Below are 20,973 nucleotides of genomic sequence, written 5' to 3'. Positions count from 1 at the left end.
CTGGGACTTCCGCTGCGGGACTAATGACCCCCAGAACGACCCCACAGAGCTTCCGAGTTTAAAGGACACCCGCCTGGGGCGCCTGGCTGGCTCGGTCGGTTGAGCATCCGACTCCGCTTCAGCTCAGGTCATGATCTCTTGGTTTGTGGGTTCAAGCCCCGCATCGGGCTCTGCGCGGACAGTGTAGAGCCTGCTTGGGATTCTGTCTCTCCCTCTCTCTCTGCCCCTCCCCCGCTTGCTCTCTCTCTCTCTCTCTCTCTCTCTCTCGAAATAAATAAAAATAAACTTAAAAAGAAAAGAAAAGAAAGGACACCTGCTTATAGATACGGACCTGTAGGAGAGCTCTGCGGAGAAAGCAGGCTAGATATGCTTAGCCCAGATTGCACCAGGCTGCAATCTGCCTGCAAGTCTAGAAAAGTCCACCCCCACCTGTCACTCACATTTAAAAATATGTGCTCTCACTGCTATTGCTGCTGCCGCCGTTCACGTGGGCAAAGCACTAAGATGGCTCCAGGCCGACCAGGCGACCCAGGCTGCCAAGGCGCAGGTCCTGTGGATCGCTGGGACCGGGCCCCAGAGGCCGGTCAGCACTGACTCGCCGAGGAGTGGTTCCACTTTGATTTCTCTTGTGTCAAGCCGGGACGCCTGACGGCGGTAATTTTGAGACAAGTGTGGCAGTGCTCTTTCTCCCTCCTGCTTCGATAGGTTGGTGACGTTTCCACTCCCAGCCCTGCCGCAGGCTAGGCTAATTTCAGTCAGAATGCCTCCCCTGGGTTATTTTCTGGGGCCCCAGGAAGTGTGAGAGGTATGTGCATCTTCTCCCACATTGCGGGGAGGTGCCCTGGATTTACCCGGAGAGGCTTGTTCAACCAGGTGGGAGCGACGCGAGGACGCTTCCGTCCGCCTTCCAGCGCTTTCCTTCCTGCTACCAAAGACAGCTTGAGGCAGCCCATTTCGCTCCCCTGGCTTGACTTGGGAAGTTAATAAGATCATAAGCTGAAGACCTAAGAACTGGCAAACCGTGCCAAGACGAACATCTCAGACTCCCCCGGGGAGAGAAATACTCGCTTGCCCTCCTGAATAGGAGTCTCTCTTTTTGAAAGCAGTGGGATCTCCCTCCACGTTATGATAGTTTCCCTCTCACCTCGATATTGTGGCCGACTGCAAATTAAAACAGTGCTCTTTCCTGGCTTACACTGTCTTATCTGCTTGGCTTGGCATTAGTCCTTAGGAGAAATCTGGTCTCTCTTTCTTCCCCAGGGAATTCTAAATACTCTGTGGGGTTTTCTCCCCCCCCCCCCCAGAAGTCATCGGTGATGATAAAAACGAACAGATTTCGACGGCATTTAAAACGGGTTAGTTATCGAAGACGTAATCAACACCTGGACTTTTGACATTTATTGCGGTATGTTCTGTGAGGGTTTTTATTTATTTATTTTTATTCGAAAAATTTTTTAATGTTTAGTCGTTCTTGAGAGAGAGAAACAAGAGTGCGAGTTGGGGAGGGGCAGAGAGGGAGACACAGAACCCGAGGCAGGCTCCAGGCTCTGAGCTGTCAGCGCAGAGCCCGATGCGGGGCTCGAACCCACAAGCTGTGAGACCGTGACCTGAGCAGAAGTCGGACGCTCAACCGACCGAGCCACCCAGGCGCCCCTGTTCTGTTAGGTTTCATGACATAAATGCAGGCTTACTTTACACAAGGGCTACGCATATACGTGGGGAGAGTAATTCTGATGATCTCTGTTCTTTCACGCGACCTCTGCGCATAAGACTTGGTTTTAAACTTGGTTCAGAAGTAGCAGCAATTTCATTTCAGGGGTGTGGGTGTCCGCTTGTTAGCTGCTCAGCAGGAACAGAAGCACGGATGCGGCACGGATGCTCATGTGCTCAGAGCGCTAGAGGTTCTATCTGTGGAAATGGTGGGGAACGGGGCCAGAACCTTCGACTGAAACTCAATGCAGACATGCCTCGGGGCCAGGCTGGGAATTCTAGATCGGCACCAGAGGTGATTTTAAGTAGCCTGGCTTGTCTCACTGTTCTTGTGACATCTCTGGTCTCCAGGACATACGCTCCTTGGATTCTTAGGATTAATCCTTACAAGCACCATGTGAGGTGAGTGTCACGATCCCCCATTTTGCAGGAAGAGAAAGGGATCCTTGAGAAGATCAGTTAACCTTCCCAGAGTCACAAAGCTGATGCGTCCCTGCCGGATGCCACAGGTGTATGCCCCCTCCCCTCCTCCTTGGGTTTGAGAACACTCACAGCAGAGTCTGTTGCGGGGACAGCGGGGACCTTCCCAGTCTTCCCCGCCACTGCTCTCCTCTTTACTCATCCATTCATACTCCATGGGAAACTGAGAGTGACCACGGAATTTGCTGTCCAAACGACAACACTTTTGGAAACAGAAGTCATTAGTCATCATTGTTGTGAGGCAACAGGCATGATTTGGGACTTCTGCACACCCTCGTTTGACCAAATCCCTGAAACGGGGTTAATACTTACTTAGTAACTTAATTTGAAATTGTCCACAGTGGAGTCTCTCCGACCTTCTCCCCCCAAAGGCAGCATCCCTGAATATGTCACCATCTAATTGCTGAGAGGGGACGCCCCCCCCCCCAGTCCACTCAGCAGTCTTCCCAGGTCAGAAGTACCCAACCCATCCTTATTTTCCTTCTGCTGTCCCTTCCGTCTCTGTAGAAGGAGGGCTGCCTTGCCCGCCCTTCTCCCGAGGCGGTGGGGTTGCCCGGCTGAAAGGTCTCTGGTCTCTGCTGGTCCAGGCAGCTAATGCCCACTGGGCTGTCAAGTAAGGGCTGCAGGAGCAAAACCTCCAACGGGGCACAGACTCAGACTCCTCTGAGCATATTGTGATTTGATCACCCACTGCAAATGGTGTCATCTCTTGATTTCAGGGCACGATTCACAACTGGTCCTCCCCTGCCTGGGCTCTACGTGCCTCAGATGTGGTATCTAACATGAACCAGGACACAGATCAACACCTTCTCCCAAGAAATGTCACCCTTCTTATTGGTCTGGATTTGGTGCTTTCAAGTTCACATTTATTTATTTATTATTTTTGAGAGAGAGAGAGAGAGAGAGAGAGAGAGAGAGAGATCACATGAGCAGGGAAGGGGCAAAGGGAGAGGGAAAGAAAGAATCTCAAACAGACTGCAGGTTCAGCGTGACGCCCCATGCGGGGCTCAATCTCATGACCGTGAGATCATGACCCGAGCCAACATCAAGAGTCAGACGCTTAACTGACTGAGGCACCCAGGCACCCCTAAAGTTTAGATTTTAATGGTATCTTTCATGCACCTGCTTGAGTTCTCTCTGTTTTTAAACCCTCACCAAATAGAAAAAGGAAATAGTTCAGCATATCACTATGTGATTCGGGGGTAATTATTTGATTTTCCTTACCCGTATTTCATCGACCTCCAGGCCTTGATCTTCAGACCCAGGAACACCCAGGCAGAGAGCCAGCCCCAAAGGGAAACCTATGTGAAGCTTTTGCATGTAGTGGAGTTGAACCTGTCCCTTACACTCAGACATTAGCTCAGCAAGAACCCTGGAAGAGAAGTTCCACCAGCTGGACGCTCACTGTAGCTCTAAGACCACAGTTCAAACACAAGACAAAGAAGCCGGGGATGAGGGGTGACAGAGGGCCCTGCCTGCAATTCTAGACCCCTCGGTCGTCTTCTCTGGGAAGGGAATCAGTTGCGTTCAAGAAGGCTTAACTTTCTCAACGGACAGAGAGGAATCCGTAAAGGGTTTGGTCTGCTGGAGAATGGATGGAAATCTGGGTTTAAGGGAACTTACTGAACAGGAGAAATATTTGGAATGACTTGGAGAGGAGAAAGTTTGGAATTGCACTCAGTACAGGGGCTGCTACAGAGTCTAGGAGATTCAAGGCAAGAGATCCCTGAATCAGTGCTATAGCCACGGGATTGGAAAGAAAAGGACGAAGGGAACAAAGTGGAATTTAACAAATTACTTGTGAGTGCTGGCACGATGATAAGTACTTCATGTACATTATTTTAAAAACATTCCTACCAGGAAAGTTTTATTATCCCCATTTTACAGATGAATAAACTAAACCTCAGAGGTCACTAATCTCAAGGTCCAACAGCTGGTGCAAGAAACAAGATTTAAAGTCAGAATTTCCCTCTAAAGTAGAATATAATCTGTCAACGATGCTGTGAGCTTGGGTAGATGAGGGAATGTCACCAGGAACAGAAACAAGAAACAGGAAAGCAGAGGATAGGCATTAGTTTGGAGACAGGGAATGATGATTTGTTTCCTTTTAGATGTGTAAGTGCCTTTTAGATGTGTAAGTGAGAACTGCGATTATTTTAAAAGGTGCACATTTTAATATATAAAAAACACAATTACTAACAGCAATTTTCATATCAGTTACATATTTCTTAATGCTTTGTGGCTGGCTATATAAAGCTATATAAATGAGTATTTACTAAAGCCACCTGGCACAATCTCTCAGGTTTCCAAGTCTAGATGTAGACTTTATCTATTTATTTTTATTTATTTACTTTTTAGAGACAGAGAGAGAGCTCGAGCTGGGGAGAGGGGCAGAGGGAGGGAGGGAGGGAGGGAGGGAGGGAGAGAGAGAGAGAGAGAGAGAGAAAATGTTAGGCAGGCTCCCTACTTAGCACAGAACCTGACTCAGGGTTTGATCCCACGAGCCTGGGATCATGACCTGAGCCAAAATCAAGAATCCATCACGTAACAAACTGAGCCACGCAGGTACCCTGAGTCTATTCAGAAAAAAGAAAAGAAAAGAAAAGAAAAGAGAACAAAATTAAAAAATATATATATAGGAAGGACAAAAAAAAAAAAAAAAAAAAACTGTCTCCACACATGAAATTCTGGAAGAACCTCAGCAGCTATGAGCAAAAGTAAATACTTTATCTGTATCACTAGACCCACTCTGATTTCCTGTCAGTTGTGAGCGAAGGTGAAAAAAAATATTAAAATCTGCACAGGTGTTTGAAATAAGTATAATAAACCTAATGTATCCCAACAAGGAAAAACAGGGGAGAAAACAACAATAGGGAAGTATTTCCGATGACAGCAGCATATGTTCAGAGCATAAAAAAGGAAAATATAAAATTGGATATTTTCAGAAACTGTTACTGAAAGACCAGTAGTCTAGATACTGCAGTGAAACTTATATATCTAATGAAGTGAAGCCAAGAGGAGATAAATCTCTGACAAAGTCATAATAACACCATTCAACTTTAAGTTCATCAAGACAGACATTAAGTATGTATCAGAGAGGTTAAAAAAAAACCCTCAGAAACTGGTGCAGCCACTCTGGAAAACAGTATGGAGGTTCCTCAAAAAACTAAAAATAGAACTACCCTACGACCCAGCAATTGCACTACTCGGCATTTATCCAAGGGATACAGGTGTGCTGTTTCGAAGGGACACATGCACCCCCATGTTTATAGCAGCACTATCGACGGTGGCCAAAATATGCAAAGAGCCCAAATGTCCATCGATGGATGAATGGGTAAAGAAGATGTGGTATATATATAAAATGGAGTATTACTTGGCAATCAAAAAGAATGAAATCTTACCATTTGCAACTACATGGGTGGAACTGGAGGGTATTATGCTAAGTGAAATTAGTCAGAGAAAGACAAATATCATAGGACTTCACTTGTATGAGGACGTTAGGAAACAAAACAGATGAATATAAGGGAAGGGAAGCAAAAATAACATCAAAACAAGGAGGGGGACAAAACATAAGAGACTCTTAAATATGGAGAACAAACAGAGGGTTGTTGGAGGGGTTTGGGGAGGTGGGAGGGGCTAAGTGGGTAAAGGGCATTAAGGAAGCTACTCCTGAAATCATTGTTGCACTATAGGCTAACTTGGATGTAAATTTAAAAATTAATTAATTAAAAAAAAAACTCAGAAGATTAGTGAATCCTTGACAACCTGAATAAGACATTTATATGGAAATAAGATGAAATATAGAGTCAACTGACCAAGGAGGGGAGATAGAGTTTCTTGCTGGAGGACAGATAGCTTTTCCACGTCAGAAACCTATTAGGGTGTTATCCTATTTGTAGTATATTTTATTTTCATGTTCGTCTTTTAGCTAACTTCTAGTCACATGTATTTTATAAGATAATAACAGTGCATTCTTAATGCATTTCCTAGGAGCATCTCTATCAAGAAATAGACAGCAGACCTCAAAGTTCTGAGTTCTTACTTAATCTCTAGCACTCTGTTAGGAGAATATAATTCATTTATGTCCTTTATAGCCTGCCTTCATTTTTTACATAAATTTTATTTTTGCTTTTTATGGTACAAAGTAAAAAAACAGAAAAGCAGCTAATGAAATATACTACATACTATATAGAAATAATAATTTTAAAGGGGATCACAGGTTTGGGATGTCAGAAACTTGAGTGTGATTGATTTCAGCTCTTGAGAATTAAAAGAACGACAAGGGAGTTTGCTCAGTGACTGGATCCTAAGTCGGGTCTTTTATTTCTGTATTTTCAGGGCAGAGCAACTTTTCAACAAAGTAGGTCAGTCTGGCATAAAGTCACATCTACAGCCTTAAGGGATCCATACAGCTTTAATGAACAAATGCCCATATGACCGTGTCTCAAAACCCAGACTTCTGAAAGAATTTTTTATAGTCAAAGAATATGTGGAGATTCCACAATAAAGTTTCATGTTGTGTACTTAACTGTATCCTAACAAAAAGTAAAAATTGTTACTGGGAGGGGCGCTTGGGTGGCTCAGTCGGTTAAGCGTCCAACTCTTGATTTCAGCTCAGGTCATGATCTCCCAGTTCATGAATTTGAGCCCTGCATGCGGCTCTGCACTGACAGAGCAGAGCCTGCTTGGGGATTCTCTCTCCCTCCCTTTCTCCCCCTCCCCTGCTCGTGCATGCTCTCTCTCTCTCTCTCTCTCTCTCAAAATAAACAAATAAACTTTAAAAATTTTATTAAAAAACTGTCATTGGGAAAGCTGTGTTCCATAGATCTGAATCCTTGTTCCTAAATATTCTTTCTTTTTTTTAAAGTTTTTTAAATGTTCATTCATTTTTGAGACACACAGAGAGAGCGTGAGTGGTGGAGGGGCAGAGAGAGAGGGAGACACAGAATCTGAAGCAGGCTCCAGGCCCTGAGCTGTCAGCACATAGCCTGATGCGGAACTCAAACTCACGAACTGGGAGATCATGACCTGAGCTGAAATCAGATGCTTAACCCGCTGAGCCACCCAGGCACCCCTAAATATTCTTTCTTGATACTATCTTTTTTTATGTTTATTTATTTTTGACAGAGAGAGACAGACAGAGCTTGAGCGAGGGAGGGGCAGAGAGAGAGGGAGACACACAATCCGAAGCAGGCTCCAGGCTCTGAGCTGTCAGCACAGAGCCTGACGCGGGGCTTGAACTCACAGACCGCGAGATCATGACCTGAGCCGAAATCGGACGTTCAATCGACTGAGCCACCCAGGCGCCCCTCTTGATACTATCTTTAACATTACTTTAAAATTTGTTCTAATTTCTGTTACTCCAAAAGCATCATTAATTATGCTTATTTGTAAAACTCTCAACAACATTAAAAAATAAACAAACTTCTGAACTCTAAAGGGCCATAACACTTTTTGGGTGAACTACAGTGTGTTATGCTAAGTGAAATAAGTGAGTCAGAGAAAGACAAATATCATATGATTTCACTCATATGTGGAAATTTAAGATACAAAACAGATGAACATAAGGGAAGGGAAGCAAAAATAAGATAAAAACAGAGAGGGAGACAAACCATAAGAGACTCATATCCAGAGAACAAACTGAGGGCTGCTGGCTGGGTGTTGGGTGGGGGGGATGGGCTCAATGGGTGATGGGCAAGACGGAGGGCACTTGTTGGGGTGAGCCCTGGGTGTTGTACGTAAGTGATGAATCACTAAATTCTATTCCTGTAATCATTATTATACTGTATGTTAACTAACGGATTTAAATTAAAAAAATAAATTTAAAAAAAGGAAATAAAGAACCAAAGGGGGAAAAAAAGGGCCATAACACGTTCTGTCAAGCATGAATGTGCCATGATAATCCGTTCCCTCCCCTTTCTTTGTGCTGTCTGTAACCTTTATTTGGCAAGTGTGGTGAGTGCTGTCCTAGGAAGCCTCTGCATACCTCCAGTCTCTGAGATTTGAATAGAGGCATTGAGATCTGCCCTGGAATCCCCAGTGAAACAGTTACCAAAGAAATGCAAGTGTATACAGGAGGCACAAAGCAATTTTAAGAAGGTCCCTGCAGCCCAGCCATGCTAGCACACTCCAGGTACGTTCCTGCCTCAGGACCTTTGTACCTGAACGTTCCTTTGCTGGGAATACTTGGTTCCTACATTTCCACACGGCTGGTTCTGTTACCTTCTTGAAGTATTTGCTCAAATAGTTTGACCAAGGAATTGGCAACCCCCCCCCCCCCCCCAATTCCTGGCACTTTCTAAGCCAGTCCCTGCTCTAGTTTATTCACCACATTGCGCAGTGCTTATGTGTTTGCTTTTTGTCTGTCTCCTTTCACTAAAATGTGAGCTCAGGGCAGACGGGGATTTTTGAGTATCTTATTCACTGCTGTTTCCTCAGTGCTGAGAATATCACAGAAGAGGCGTCCAGTAAATTTTTGTGGAATGATCGTCGAACCCGCACAGCAAAAGGACCTGCTAACCCTCACATCTCAAGAGAAGCAGGTAGTTGCTGTTCTTACTTATTTTAGAGCCAGGGAAACTCTCGGGAACGATAGGAGCAGGTGCCCAGGTAACACACTGCCTTAGAGGGTGCCCCACAAAAAGAAAGTGGCGTTTCCCTCCGGATTGTGATATTCGGCAATACGTGTTCGTGTTTACCAGACGGGGCAAGGCATATCTAAGGAATACTCAAGATGAACCAGGGGGAGAGAGATGGAAGACCCACTCTCTCCAAAGAGAGGTTCCCTGTGTGGTTTCAGATGAGATGAATCATTTTATTCTTCTCTTGACTTCAAGTCTAAATAAATGCTCGAATGGAAAGTGGCCAATGGCAAAGGTAGGACTACCAGATACATTTCCCTCCACATAGCCAAAAAACTCAGAGAAATGTCATCCAATGCCTAAAACAAGCACACTGATTAAATCCGAAGCGAAGGTCAACATTCAAAGGTGTCTGTCTGTGCCCTATATTTAAAATAAGTCATTTCATAACACCAATGAACAGTCAGTGTTGGTTCACCGCACAATCAACGCACACGAACCAAATTACTATATTCTCTGTATGTAACAGTAATTCAACTCCTAAACTTTGCTTCTGACAAGCCCGGGTACAGACATTTATACAGTGACATTTATACATTTATACAGTGGAATAGACAGTGAAAACTATAACCTAAAAAAATACAAGTATCCCGACTCTATTAAAATATCAGTTTTTACATTTTTAGCCAACAACTTGAACTTTTAACAAAATACTGGCATAACTGAGTCTGAAGGAAACCAGACGCGATGGTGATCGAAGCTTATAAAATGGTTCGAGTTTTGCCCTCACAGCAGAAACACCCCATTAGGCAGACACAGCTTTGGGAGAATTAATCTTTTAGAAGGGATTAATCGGATGAGGGAGGGGATATACTTTTGCAACTACTCCTTTCTTCGGTGTTTATGTACTGGGAGAAAGTGGCAGAGACCCAACTGGAAATCAGAATTAGCTGCTGGAGACATCCTTACAGAGCGGGAAAGAAACTCACTGAATAGGCCACGAGTCTGTGACTCATACCCCTTGGTTATACTGGGATGAGACGAAAAACCAACAGCGGCAAGAGTATTGAGACAAAGAATACCAATATTAATTTCTGACAATGAACAACTCGCAAAAAATGTTGTCAGTTGTTTGAAATAATTGGGGGAATTGTGTTTCAAACTAAGATACATCTCTTTTCCTTAAGTAGTATACAGAACGACCGTCAAGAAAAGCAATCAGTCGGGGTACCCGGGTGGCTCAGTCGGTTAAGCGTCCGACTTCGGCTCAGGTCGTGATCTCACGGTCCGTGAGTTTGAGCCTCACGTCAGGCTCGGTGCTGGAAGCTCTGAGCCTGGAGCCTGTCTCAGATTCTGTGTCTCCCTCTCTCTGACCCTCCTCCATTCATGCTCTGTCTCTCTCTGTCTCAAAAATAAATAAACGTTAAAAAAAATATTAAAAAAAAAGAAATCAGCCACCATTTTCAAGTATGTACTGTGCTCTTTCATGGAAAGAAAGAAAAGCCTAATCAGCTAAATTTCAAATTAAGGCAGTAAAAATAGAATCATTTATTTTCCCCGAGTTACTTTAAGCAAAGACCACAATCATAAATCTAACAAAGTCTGCAATGAATATGGTTGGGTTGCATGTGCCGGTGCCGGCTAAAAACATTGGTGTTCGAGACCCAACTTTATACGGAGAGTACAAGGGAATCCATTTGCCTGTTAATTTTAATGTATCAAGCTCGCTAAACATGATAGCAGAGAATGAAAGCCACTTGTTTAAGAGTTTACAGATTGTTCTCATTATTTTAAGCCCAATATAATATATTTTGTACTTTTGTAGGAAACTAACTTGAAACAACATTCAAGAGTCAAACTTGATTAGGATTAACATGTCATGTTATTCCTGGAATGTTATATTTTCCTCGTACGTGTCCATTATTGATTGACAGAATTTAATCAGACATGTAAAATTGAGAAATAACTATTGCTATCGTGCTTCTAAGGACAAAAAAAGGGAACGGTAGGCCCAAATAATGAAAACTCTGCACATCCTACCCGTAAAATTTGACTTAATTCTATCAGTCTATGCTATCTTTACTGAGCACGAACAGTTAAAAACATCTTCAAACCATAGCCTTGACTTTGCACTGATGCATGTTAAATTCTGGGTGCAGATGTGAATCCGAAGCAACTTAAAAGTGGCAAAACGAACCGAGAGTTTCCATGTGTTATAGTTCATATTTTAGCAAGCACACCTGTCATCGTCCATATTTTAGCAAGCACACCGCCAGGCTTTTGCCAAAGGATTCCGAACACTAATGAGGACACTTCTACGCTTCTCTAAGGCGAACACTTTCTGAAAGTCTCGCAAACACTTCTACTAACAGGAAACCACGAGAGGTCTTTAAGTTTTCAAATTATATCTTAAGACATATAAAATCGTATCTACTTACCCAGGAGACATTTTTACCCTTAGGTGGTTTTAGCATGGCAACCTGCAGTATGGAGGTGGCCAAAAACAGTTTCACCAACATGGAAAATCCAACGGAGTATATTCCAAATGTCTTTGTTACCCAAATGCAAAAAGTTGCCTGGTTTGCCAGACACGGATGTCATAAGTAACAACGAAGATGACCTTCAGGTAACCCATTCTTCTTCTCAGGACTAAGCATGTGAACACACACATAACAGACCACTACTTGAATCACTCCGTATGTGGAGGCGGGAGCCGCAACATGTGTATCTTCTCTACAGCCGCAAAAATCCGCAGTGGGCTACTTCCTTAAAAAAATAACACCTGAATCCATGTGGAAAAGTCCAAAATCACAGAGGAATTCCTCCCTCGGCTGCTGAAGTGCAATTCCCGGTTGCTCCCCAAGCTTAAATGGAAAGCTGGCCGGCGAGGGCTTGCAATCACTAGCAAGGGAAAGAGTGAAAGTAAGCACTTAGGAGACCTTGCAAGGTTAGCTGCTGGTGGCATCCATTTTAGGAGGCGCCCGGCTCCAGGGCTGCCCAGAGGAGAAAGAGAATGCAGAGCTCAGTTTCAATAAATAATACATAGTCTCAGGTACAATGTGTACCTGTAAGTACCTTCTGCGCAGCCTCACGGAGGAACTGCTCTCTCCGCGGTCCCGGAGACTCACAGTGCACCTGTTGTGGCTAAAACTGCTCCGTGCAAAGGCTGGTCTCCTAACAACCAGCAACATTTGTTTATAAGGTAAGAAAAATAGAAGCCCCAGGGGGGAACAATTTAGAAGCCCCAGATGGAAGAGCAAGGCTGGAAATCAGTGTTGGCTCGCCTCCCTTTGTTTCTGTGTCCTTGCGTCCCTTTTCTTTTACCTCCTGTCAATCTAGATTAACCAAGCAGATCCAGGCTAAATTTTGCTACTATCAGTAGTGATTAGTGTGAGTTGATGAAATCGGATTATACAGGCGGACCTCTGCCTTCTCCCTCAGCAAGCCACACCAGGCGACTGGAACAACACCATGCTGTGGTCCTTCTCTTCACCAGACGGAAGCATTCTGGAAGGTTCTGCAGGAGGGAATCCGTGAGCAAGGGAAAACCTGGCCACCTGAAGCTGCACAGATACAAATGGAGGGGGAGCAAACCATCTATTTCACTTTTTACTTTGTTTTTCTTCCAAATTCTAAATGTTCCCTCAGATTGAAAGTTAAATCACGATCAAAGAAACGCACAGCATTTTTTCCATTTCACTGAAAATTTTTTTCCTAGCAGACTGACCATCTTGGCCAAGAGATTGAGGTCACGAAGACTACAGAAGGGGCTGGGAACCAGAAGTCCTTTTCCTGATCATCTACTACATGACCGGCATGGCCTAAGGGAATTTACATATACTCAGGTCCAAGCAATCCTGGAAGTAGGTATTAATATCAACACTTTAAAAATGAGGAATTAGGATTTAGAGATATTCAATACCTTTCAATGAGGACCCACTGAGCCAAAGCAATGCTTTCTAGACTTCTCTCTCTCTCTCTGAAATCAAATGGCATCTGGATTTTTTTCTTTGGGTCTTTTCCAATCTCGAAGAATTTATATATATGTATTTTTAAAGACCATATGTTTCCCTTAAGTGTCTAAGAATTCTGTGGAATTATGGTTCCTACTTATTTTGAAAATAATAATGTTCTATGGTTCCTCACAAGAAATACAGCTGTCCCTTGAACAACATGGCTTTGAACTGATCAGATCCACTTATACAGGGGTATTTTTTTTTTTCAATACAGTACGGTACTATAAATGTCATTTCTCTTCCTTGCGATTTTCCTAACGATATGTTCTTTTCTCCAGCTTACTTTCTTGTCAGAATACAGTCTACAATACACAGAACATACAAAAAATGTGGTAGTTGGCTGTGTTATCCGTATGGCTTTCTGTCAACAGCACACAATTAGCGGTGAAGTTTGGGAGGTGTCAACGGTTACGTGCAGATTTGCAACTGTGTGGGTGGTTGGCTACCCTCACCCTCACATTATTCAAAGGTCAACTGTATCTTGGTTTACATTTTTGTAATGTATAAAGCCACAAAGATGAGGGCTGCAGTGAGCCACATGAAGATCAGTACTACAGGCAAAGGGTCTAAATGACTGGTGATTCTGTGCTGTACATTCGACAGATTTAGTAATAAGAGCCAACATTTATTAAAATGTTCAATATGGTAAGTATTTTACCATTTTTATCTTACTCAAAACAACAACAACCTCATCAAGTTGATTCCTCATGATTCTGGATGGTTTTGGTAGAGGCAGTATTAATCAATATTGAATTTTAAAATAAAATTATTTACTAAAATACATTAACAATGATTATTTTTTTAATGTTTATTTATTTTTGAGAGAGAGAGAGACAGAGCACACGCAGGGGAGGGACAGAGAGAGAGGGAGACACAGAATCTGAAGCAGGCTCCAGGCTCCAAGCTGTCAGCACAGAGCCCGATGCGGGGCTGGAACCCACAGACCGTGAGATCGTGAGCTGAGCCAAAGTCAGACGCTTAACCGACTGAGCCATCCATGTGCCCCAACAATTATTAAAATTTTAAATTATTCTGAAGATTTTATTTTTAAGCAATCTGTACCCCCAACGTGGGGCCTGAACTCACAACACTGAGATCAAGAGTCACACGCTCTACAGACTAAACCAGCCAGGTGCCCCCAATTTTTAAATGTTTTAAAAGAAAAACCTGACATTACAATTAAATGACCAACATGAGCTGAATTTTCCACCAATTCAAAATCAGAAAAAGATTTTAGATAGACATGAACATGGAGATAACAAGGATTTTTGAAATAAAAAACACTTCCTTTGAGTGTCTTGTGAGTCTGTGTGCGTGAGTAAATCGCATCTGGCTTATTATGCTATAAACCCCGTAAGGACATGGCTCATATCTACTATATTCTTTTCTCTTCAGGGAATACAGTACTCACAGTTGCTCAATAACTGTTGTTGACTAATCGGGTACAATTCCACTATGAATTTTAAAACCGTGCTTTGAACAGAATTTCCTTTTAACATTTTCTGCAGTGTAACCCTGTTGAAAAATAGATAAAGCAACTTGGAACCTGATGTTTTGACTAAAACATGAATGCCAGCGATTACTTACATTTGAATTTTTGGATTTTAAATTTTCTAACAATCATAAAGGGCTATCTGGCACAAGTTTACTGTTCTTACTGTGTACAAAGTAAGACCAGACCATGTAACTCCAGTCATATTTAATCTCAGATCCTTCTAGAAATATTTGGCTTCAAACTACAACTAAACTTTTGGTCCTTGGAGTTGGGATGGTCCGCTGTTGTTATCGGTTGAATTATATCCCCCAAAAAAGGTATGTTTAGGTTCTAACCCCCAGTACCTCACAACGTGACTTTATTTGGAAGTAAATTCTTTATAGGGGTAATCAGTTAAAATGAGGTCATTAGGGTGGGCCCTAATCCAATGGGACTGGTGTCTATGCAAACGTGAACATAGAGACAGACGTGCACAAAGGGAAGAAAAGGTGAAGACACAGAAGACGGCCATGTGACTGGAGGATAGTATCTACCAGCCAAGGCACATCAAGGATTGCCAGCAAACCCCAGAAGAGGTATTTGCTGGAAGGGGCAAAGAAGGATTCTCTCCTAGAGCCACAGAGAGAGCATGGCCCTACTGATACGTCCTTGGACACAGAGTCTCCAGACTGTAAGAATATATTTCCGTCGTTTTAAGCCACTGGCTTTTTGGTATCTAGAGCAGACCTAGCAAACTAACACAGATGTCAATTCAATAATTCCTCCCTTCTTTTTCTCTTCAATGACTCTTTGGAGTATTCCAAACTTCTTCCATTAATTTCACTGTAGAACCTTAAAGGAAAAAAATGCCACACTTTATGTTTAAAACTTGAGTTTTAAAGTACACCTATATTATTTTATGTATTTGACTTACAATTTACATTAATTAAGAGACTATCTGCACGTTTCACACATGAGGTCCCTTAACGTGGGGCTTAGGGAGCCCAAGGAGTCCATGAATGAATAAAATCTAGGGAGTTCATGAACTTGAATGGAAAATCACTGCATCTTCTTCTCAGTAACTTCTGACTGAAATTTAGCATTTCTCTCAGTTATGAATGTTAGCAACAAACTAGAGTAGTATTAACAGTACCTGTGATGTCAGCCACGGGAATCACGCATATTTTCATGTCAGATTATAACTGTTTCCGGTATCTTGAAATATGTCCATCCTCTAGTTTATGATATATACGCTGTTATTTAGAGGAAATCTGCAATTTGCTTTGCAATTTACATTGACATGGACAAAAACATTAGGACGGTTTGATGATGCACCGATGGGTGGATAGATGCTTAGATGGACAGATATGTGATAATGAAAGTATATGAAATGTTAATGGGAGAATCTAGGGAGTGAGTACATGGGTGTCTCTGTAAGATTCTTTCAAGATTGTTAGTACTGTTATGTAATCTACTAATAGGAAGTACATTTTTACCATATACATATTAGAGATTTGATTTCTAAAATATTTTGACAGCTACGACATCGTATGATTAGTTTCCTTCGTAATTCTACAAATTTCACAATACGCATTTAAAAATATTGCTCTAAGAAAGACTCCCTTGGGCTTTCCCAGACCACAAAAGGGCGTATGGCACAATAAATCTAAGAATTTCATCTATAACGTTATCATGAGAAAACGGATAAGCAGCAATATTATTCCACAAAGTTTATTTCAAAGGATCCACTTCGTGGTACGTAAAAGGTAAAAAACTGACATAGCGGCTGTGTGCCCAAGTAAAACCTTGCTGATATCTAAGAAATAATTGATTTATATCCTGTGCCACTGAACTACTGATGCGTAACAAACTGTCCCAAAACTTAGTGGCTTAGAACGATAATTTATTACGCGCCATGGTTCTGAGGGTTCCCTGGGCTCAGCTGGGTTGTTTCCATTTGGAGACTCTGATGTGGTTATGGTCAGAGAGCTGCTGGGGCTGAGTCACCCGACAGCTTGACTAGTCTGGACACCCAAGATGCCTCACACACACGGCTGGCAGTTGATGCGGGCTGTCAGCCAGGAGCTCAGCTAGGGCTGGTGACCAGAGCAAACCAGGTGACTTCTGCACGTGCCTCAAGCTTCTAATAGCATGCCACCTAGATCCCAAGAGACACTATTCCAAGAGCAAGCACCCCAAGAAACCCTGCGGGGAGCTGCAAGGGTTCTTATCTAACCTAGAAACAGCACACGGCATTACTGCCACGATGCTCTTCTCGTCAAAAGTGAGTAACGGCACCAGCCCAGATTTGGAGGGAATGAGTACCGTGTAAGGGCACGAGCACTGGGCATGTGGCTTATGGTGAGGGGAGACGGGCATCCATGGAGACCCGGAGAGGTTAAGGGACCAGGGCAATGCCCAGCTTTGACCCTCCAGAGTCTGATGCCTACGCCCTCCCGCTTGGTTGGTCTCTTTCAGTTGTAACAAGAAAAGCCAACTAGCGCTGCCACACACGGAGGGGTCCGAAACAGGGTCCCAGACTCTCAACCCACTTCTGATTCCAGACACAGCTCTTACTTTAAGCCAGGCCATGCAACGTTCTCCTCCTTGGCCCACAGTCTTAGATCCTGCAAACAGCCACTCAGCCTACCAGCGAACCCAGAAGTGAGGGGGAGCCCCTGTCCCTAGAGTCAACTCTCAATGAATAGGAATCAGAATAGGCCACAAATGCTCCCAACTGTTACCCAGAGTGGACAATTCTGGGAGGTTTTGGTACACTTCTCAGGAGGTCCCGGGGCACTCTAGACCCCTCGCCCAGAACCTTGATGATGTTCCTCTGTGTCGCTTTTTCTCCATGCCTGTCTCCCAGACACCACCGGCCCAATACACTGCTTGCACGGAGTCCCTGTCTCAGGCTCTTCCTTTGGGGAACAAGGCCTGTTATGATTAGACGCATCCACTCTATTCAGGAGAGAATGGAGTTCCAGGATCTGTGAAGTTCCAAATCTGTGAGCGTTTCTTCTGAGGATCCACGAAGCGAGCCCCTACTGAAAGAGGTCCCTGGAGACTACTGAGGAGCTGAAGTGTTCACATCCAGGCCCTTTAGTTATCTCACTAACTAGACTGTGATCCCTTGAGGATAAGTGCTTCCATTTTCAGAGCCGTGTCTCACATTACATCTAAATGCCTGGCATTTAACAGGTGCTCAATTAGCGCATCCCGATGAAGTAAGTGGTTCTCCCTGTTGAAAGTATTACCTCCTTATTCCAATCTATTAGAACTGCAAGTACTATTTTCCCTAGGGTATGCCCTGTAGGCTATTTTGTCTGCCTAAGCAGGGCTTTATCCTAAACTCCAACTACCCAACACTAATGACTGTTATTTTGTATGGACACGTCTACACCTAATGATCCGATAGACTCAAGCAGAGATGGAGTAAGCATGGCAGAAAGAGCGCAGGTCCGGAGTCAAACAGCCCAGAGTTGAATTCTAACTCCTTTATTTATAAGATATGGAAACTGGAGCAAGGCAATTAACCTGGTTGGACCTGTTTCCTGATCCACATAGAGACTCCGGTGACAACTGGCTCGCAGAGCTTTGGGGAGCGTTGTATGAAACGAGATGTATAGCATGCAGATGGTCAAGCACACAGTGGCTCCGTACCTGGGATCTCCCTGCTCCCGGTTTCCTGCTTGGTCTTCGTGAGGTACTTACTGTGTGATCGATGCATATGCCTGGGTGAGTCTTAGATTTCTCCTTTGTAAAGGAAGGATAATTAACTTTCGTGTGTTCCTAGTACGGCTGAGGCCAAAATCAAGTAACATCATGCATGTGAAAGTTGCTTGAGAGTTACGAAAGTACTGACAGGTCGTGGAGGAGGTGAACAGGAGGCTGCCATGCAGTGCTGTATGTTCTGTGCACTGCACAAATGCCCTGGCCAAAAGGGTAGGTTAGCGGTGAAATCCAAAGAGGCCGTGTCTGCCCGTGGGGGGTGGCATTTTTCTCATTTGTCCGCTCAAAGACAGTCCCTTTTCTAACATGCACAGTGTCCGTGATGACTAGCAGAGGCCCTAAGAGGAATGAATAGAGGAGTATACACTCCTCAGATTCAAATCCTGGCCCTAGCATTTACTAGTTGTACAACTTTGGCCACAGTCCCTGTGTGCCTCAATTTCTTCATGTAAAAAGCAAAGGATTTTATATCACTCACAGGTTATGAGGATTAAATGAGAAGACTACCTAGCACATAGTACACAATAAGTCCTCATTATTTTTTTAAATGTTTATTTTTTGAAAGAGAGAGCGTGAGCAGGGGAGGGGCAGAGAGAGAGGGAGACACAGAGGCTCCAGGCTCTGAGCTGTCAGCACAGAGCCCCACATGGGGCTCAAACCCACGAACCTCAAGACCATGACCTGAGCCGAAGTGAGATGCTTAACCGACTGAGCCACCCAGGTGCCCCAATAAATGCTCATTGTTAATTATTCTTATTCTTATTCTCTAAATGTAACATTATAATCGAAATGAAGATGTGCTATTTGTGGGAAAATGACACACAGTATTAACGATTCAAAATAGCACTCAGATCTATTCAAAACCAAACTGTGTACACGTTTTTGCATGAGGCCAATTAGCAACGTATAAATCCTTCTTAATTTTTGACGAATATAATGGATAAATTGATGGACTCCTGAAACATACAGTTTATAAAAACTTAGCTCTAAGGATATGAAATGGCTTCAGAATTCATTCTCTTGCACAGGAAATTGTTTTTGCCGAAGCCAGAGGTATTAGAAACCATGACTTTGAAGAGCTCTGTACTTAGTTTAGATCAATCTGAATAGTCATCTTTTTTTTTTCAATTGTTACTTGTTAGTTTAAATCGAGGTTTTTGTCACTTACAAATAAATACCCAATTATTAAACAAGAATCTCCACTGCATTCATATTTTAGATATCAGGGAAAGAAAGCATCATGTGGGAAGGAAATAAAATCCACCTAGAATTATGGTACACTTGCTTATTTATTTATCCATCCAGCATATATTAAGCCTATTTTTGTGCCAGGGACTACGCCTTTCCAATATGAATATTTCTAACAGATTGCCTAAAATTCTGTCAATAAGTCATGATACTTCCTATGACAATTTATCATCCTATGATGGGTTATCAACTAAATGCTGATCCTTGTTGGATTCATAATTCTTCAAGGGCAAGAACCACATTCATCATTTTAATATATACTACTATGACATATTATGTAGAAAAAAATGTTGGCTGAAATGATAATACAAATGTCTGCCAAGTAAACTTCAAAGACACATCCCAGCACAGCACACTGCAGTAATCTAACCCAGAGAGGACAAGGACATGGAAAATGTCATAAAACAATGACTTCCTGAGCAAGGGTCTAACCACAGCTTCCTGTCCCTTTGGAGGGAGTCATCGACAATGACTTGTCACTGAATAATAGTCACAACACCATTTTCTGGCTCTTGATACTGAATATGGGGAGAGGAGAGGGGAGAGGGAACTGAGGGAGGTCATGGAGGCGGGGGGAGGGGGGCCTATCTGAACTTCTTCCAGAAAGAACAGAACCATTTGTTTTTACCAGCTCTGGGACGGCTTTCAAAAACATGGCCAAAGCCATTCAGATTTCATTAATTTGGCCAACCAGCTAAATTAAAATGTCCTTGATAAGGATATATGTAGTGAGGATTCATGAGATTTACCAAGTATCCTCAATTTTAACCAAAACTTCCTAGAAATTAAAAAACAAACAACTATTTTCACGGGGGTGATTAACCCAAAATAGGTCATGAAATGCCAAATGACTATCTTTGCTTATCTTAGCCATTTTCCAGCTATTAGCTGGAAATACCTATTAGCTATTGGAGGGCAAATAAAGTTTTGGTCTAAATAAATAACGTTTTATGAGTAAAAAGGGGAAAAATAAGAATCAGCATATTTAGGTTTCATTTCCTTTTCCCTCTCTCAACAGTGCCCATCACTGCGATTCTCATCCTTACATCACCTCATCTGGACAATATAGGAGACCGTGGTCTTCCCGAGTTTCCATACTGGAGTCCAGCTGCCTTGGCTTCAAGAGTCTTTCTTGCGTGTCCCCACTCATATCCACATAGACTTATGATCATGAACGTGGCAGCCACTTACTTCTTACCACATCAAATCTATACAGAAAGCCTGCGCCTCTTTGTATTCCTGTCTAGCCCTTGTATGATGAGGCTTATATTTAACGTGTGTAGTCAGTAATATTAGGTGTAGTCACTTCCTTCTAATTAGATATATTGGTACACAAATCTTCACGTGTTAGCAAGAAAAGATCCATTTGTGAACACTCACGGAAGCTACTCACTTAAATCCAAGATTTGAGCTGAAACTTACAGGCAAATACCCACATTATATTATAACTGGTTACATACAGGACACTGGTTCCCAGACCATTTCCCAGACCACGGGTAATCTACGTGAGGATTAATGGTTTGAGAATTCAAAAGCGGTACATTGTTTTAAAAATGAAGAAGATGTTGTTTTATTCTAGGCATATACTAGAAGTTCCTGGAGGAAAGGGACTCTTGGATTCATTTTGATGTCCCTCAGGAATAAAACCATATGGGGGCTCCTGGGTGGCTCAGTCACTTAAGCATCTGACTTCGGCTCAGGTCATGATCTCGCAGTTTGTGAGTTCGAGCCC

The 20,973-nt window shown here is 43.0% G+C and overlaps 1 protein-coding gene across 9 annotated transcripts in view; it reads right to left on the bottom strand.

Annotated features, from left to right (window-relative positions):
* CACNB2 (calcium voltage-gated channel auxiliary subunit beta 2) overlaps nucleotides 1-20,973 on the bottom strand; it is a 384,840-nt gene that overhangs the window by 222,531 nt on the left and 141,336 nt on the right. Inside the window, exon 1 of one of the 9 annotated variants that reach the window (XM_060659220.3) lies at nucleotides 11,210-12,171. The exons of the other annotated variants lie outside the window; for them this stretch is intronic. Within the exon in view, the coding sequence (XP_060515203.1) occupies nucleotides 11,210-11,290 (81 nt within the window). The 5' untranslated portion in view covers nucleotides 11,291-12,171. Of the gene's footprint in view, nucleotides 1-11,209; nucleotides 12,172-20,973 lie in introns of those variants that run through there. 9 annotated transcript variants of the gene reach the window in all.

This window comes from Panthera onca, chromosome B4, assembly GCF_046562875.1.
Source record: "Panthera onca isolate mPanOnc1 chromosome B4, mPanOnc1 haplotype 2, whole genome shotgun sequence".
NCBI classification, from domain to species: Eukaryota; Metazoa; Chordata; class Mammalia; order Carnivora; family Felidae; genus Panthera; species Panthera onca.
The sequence above is the reverse complement of the archived record's forward strand: the minus strand, read 5'-3'. Positions and strand labels throughout refer to the sequence as shown.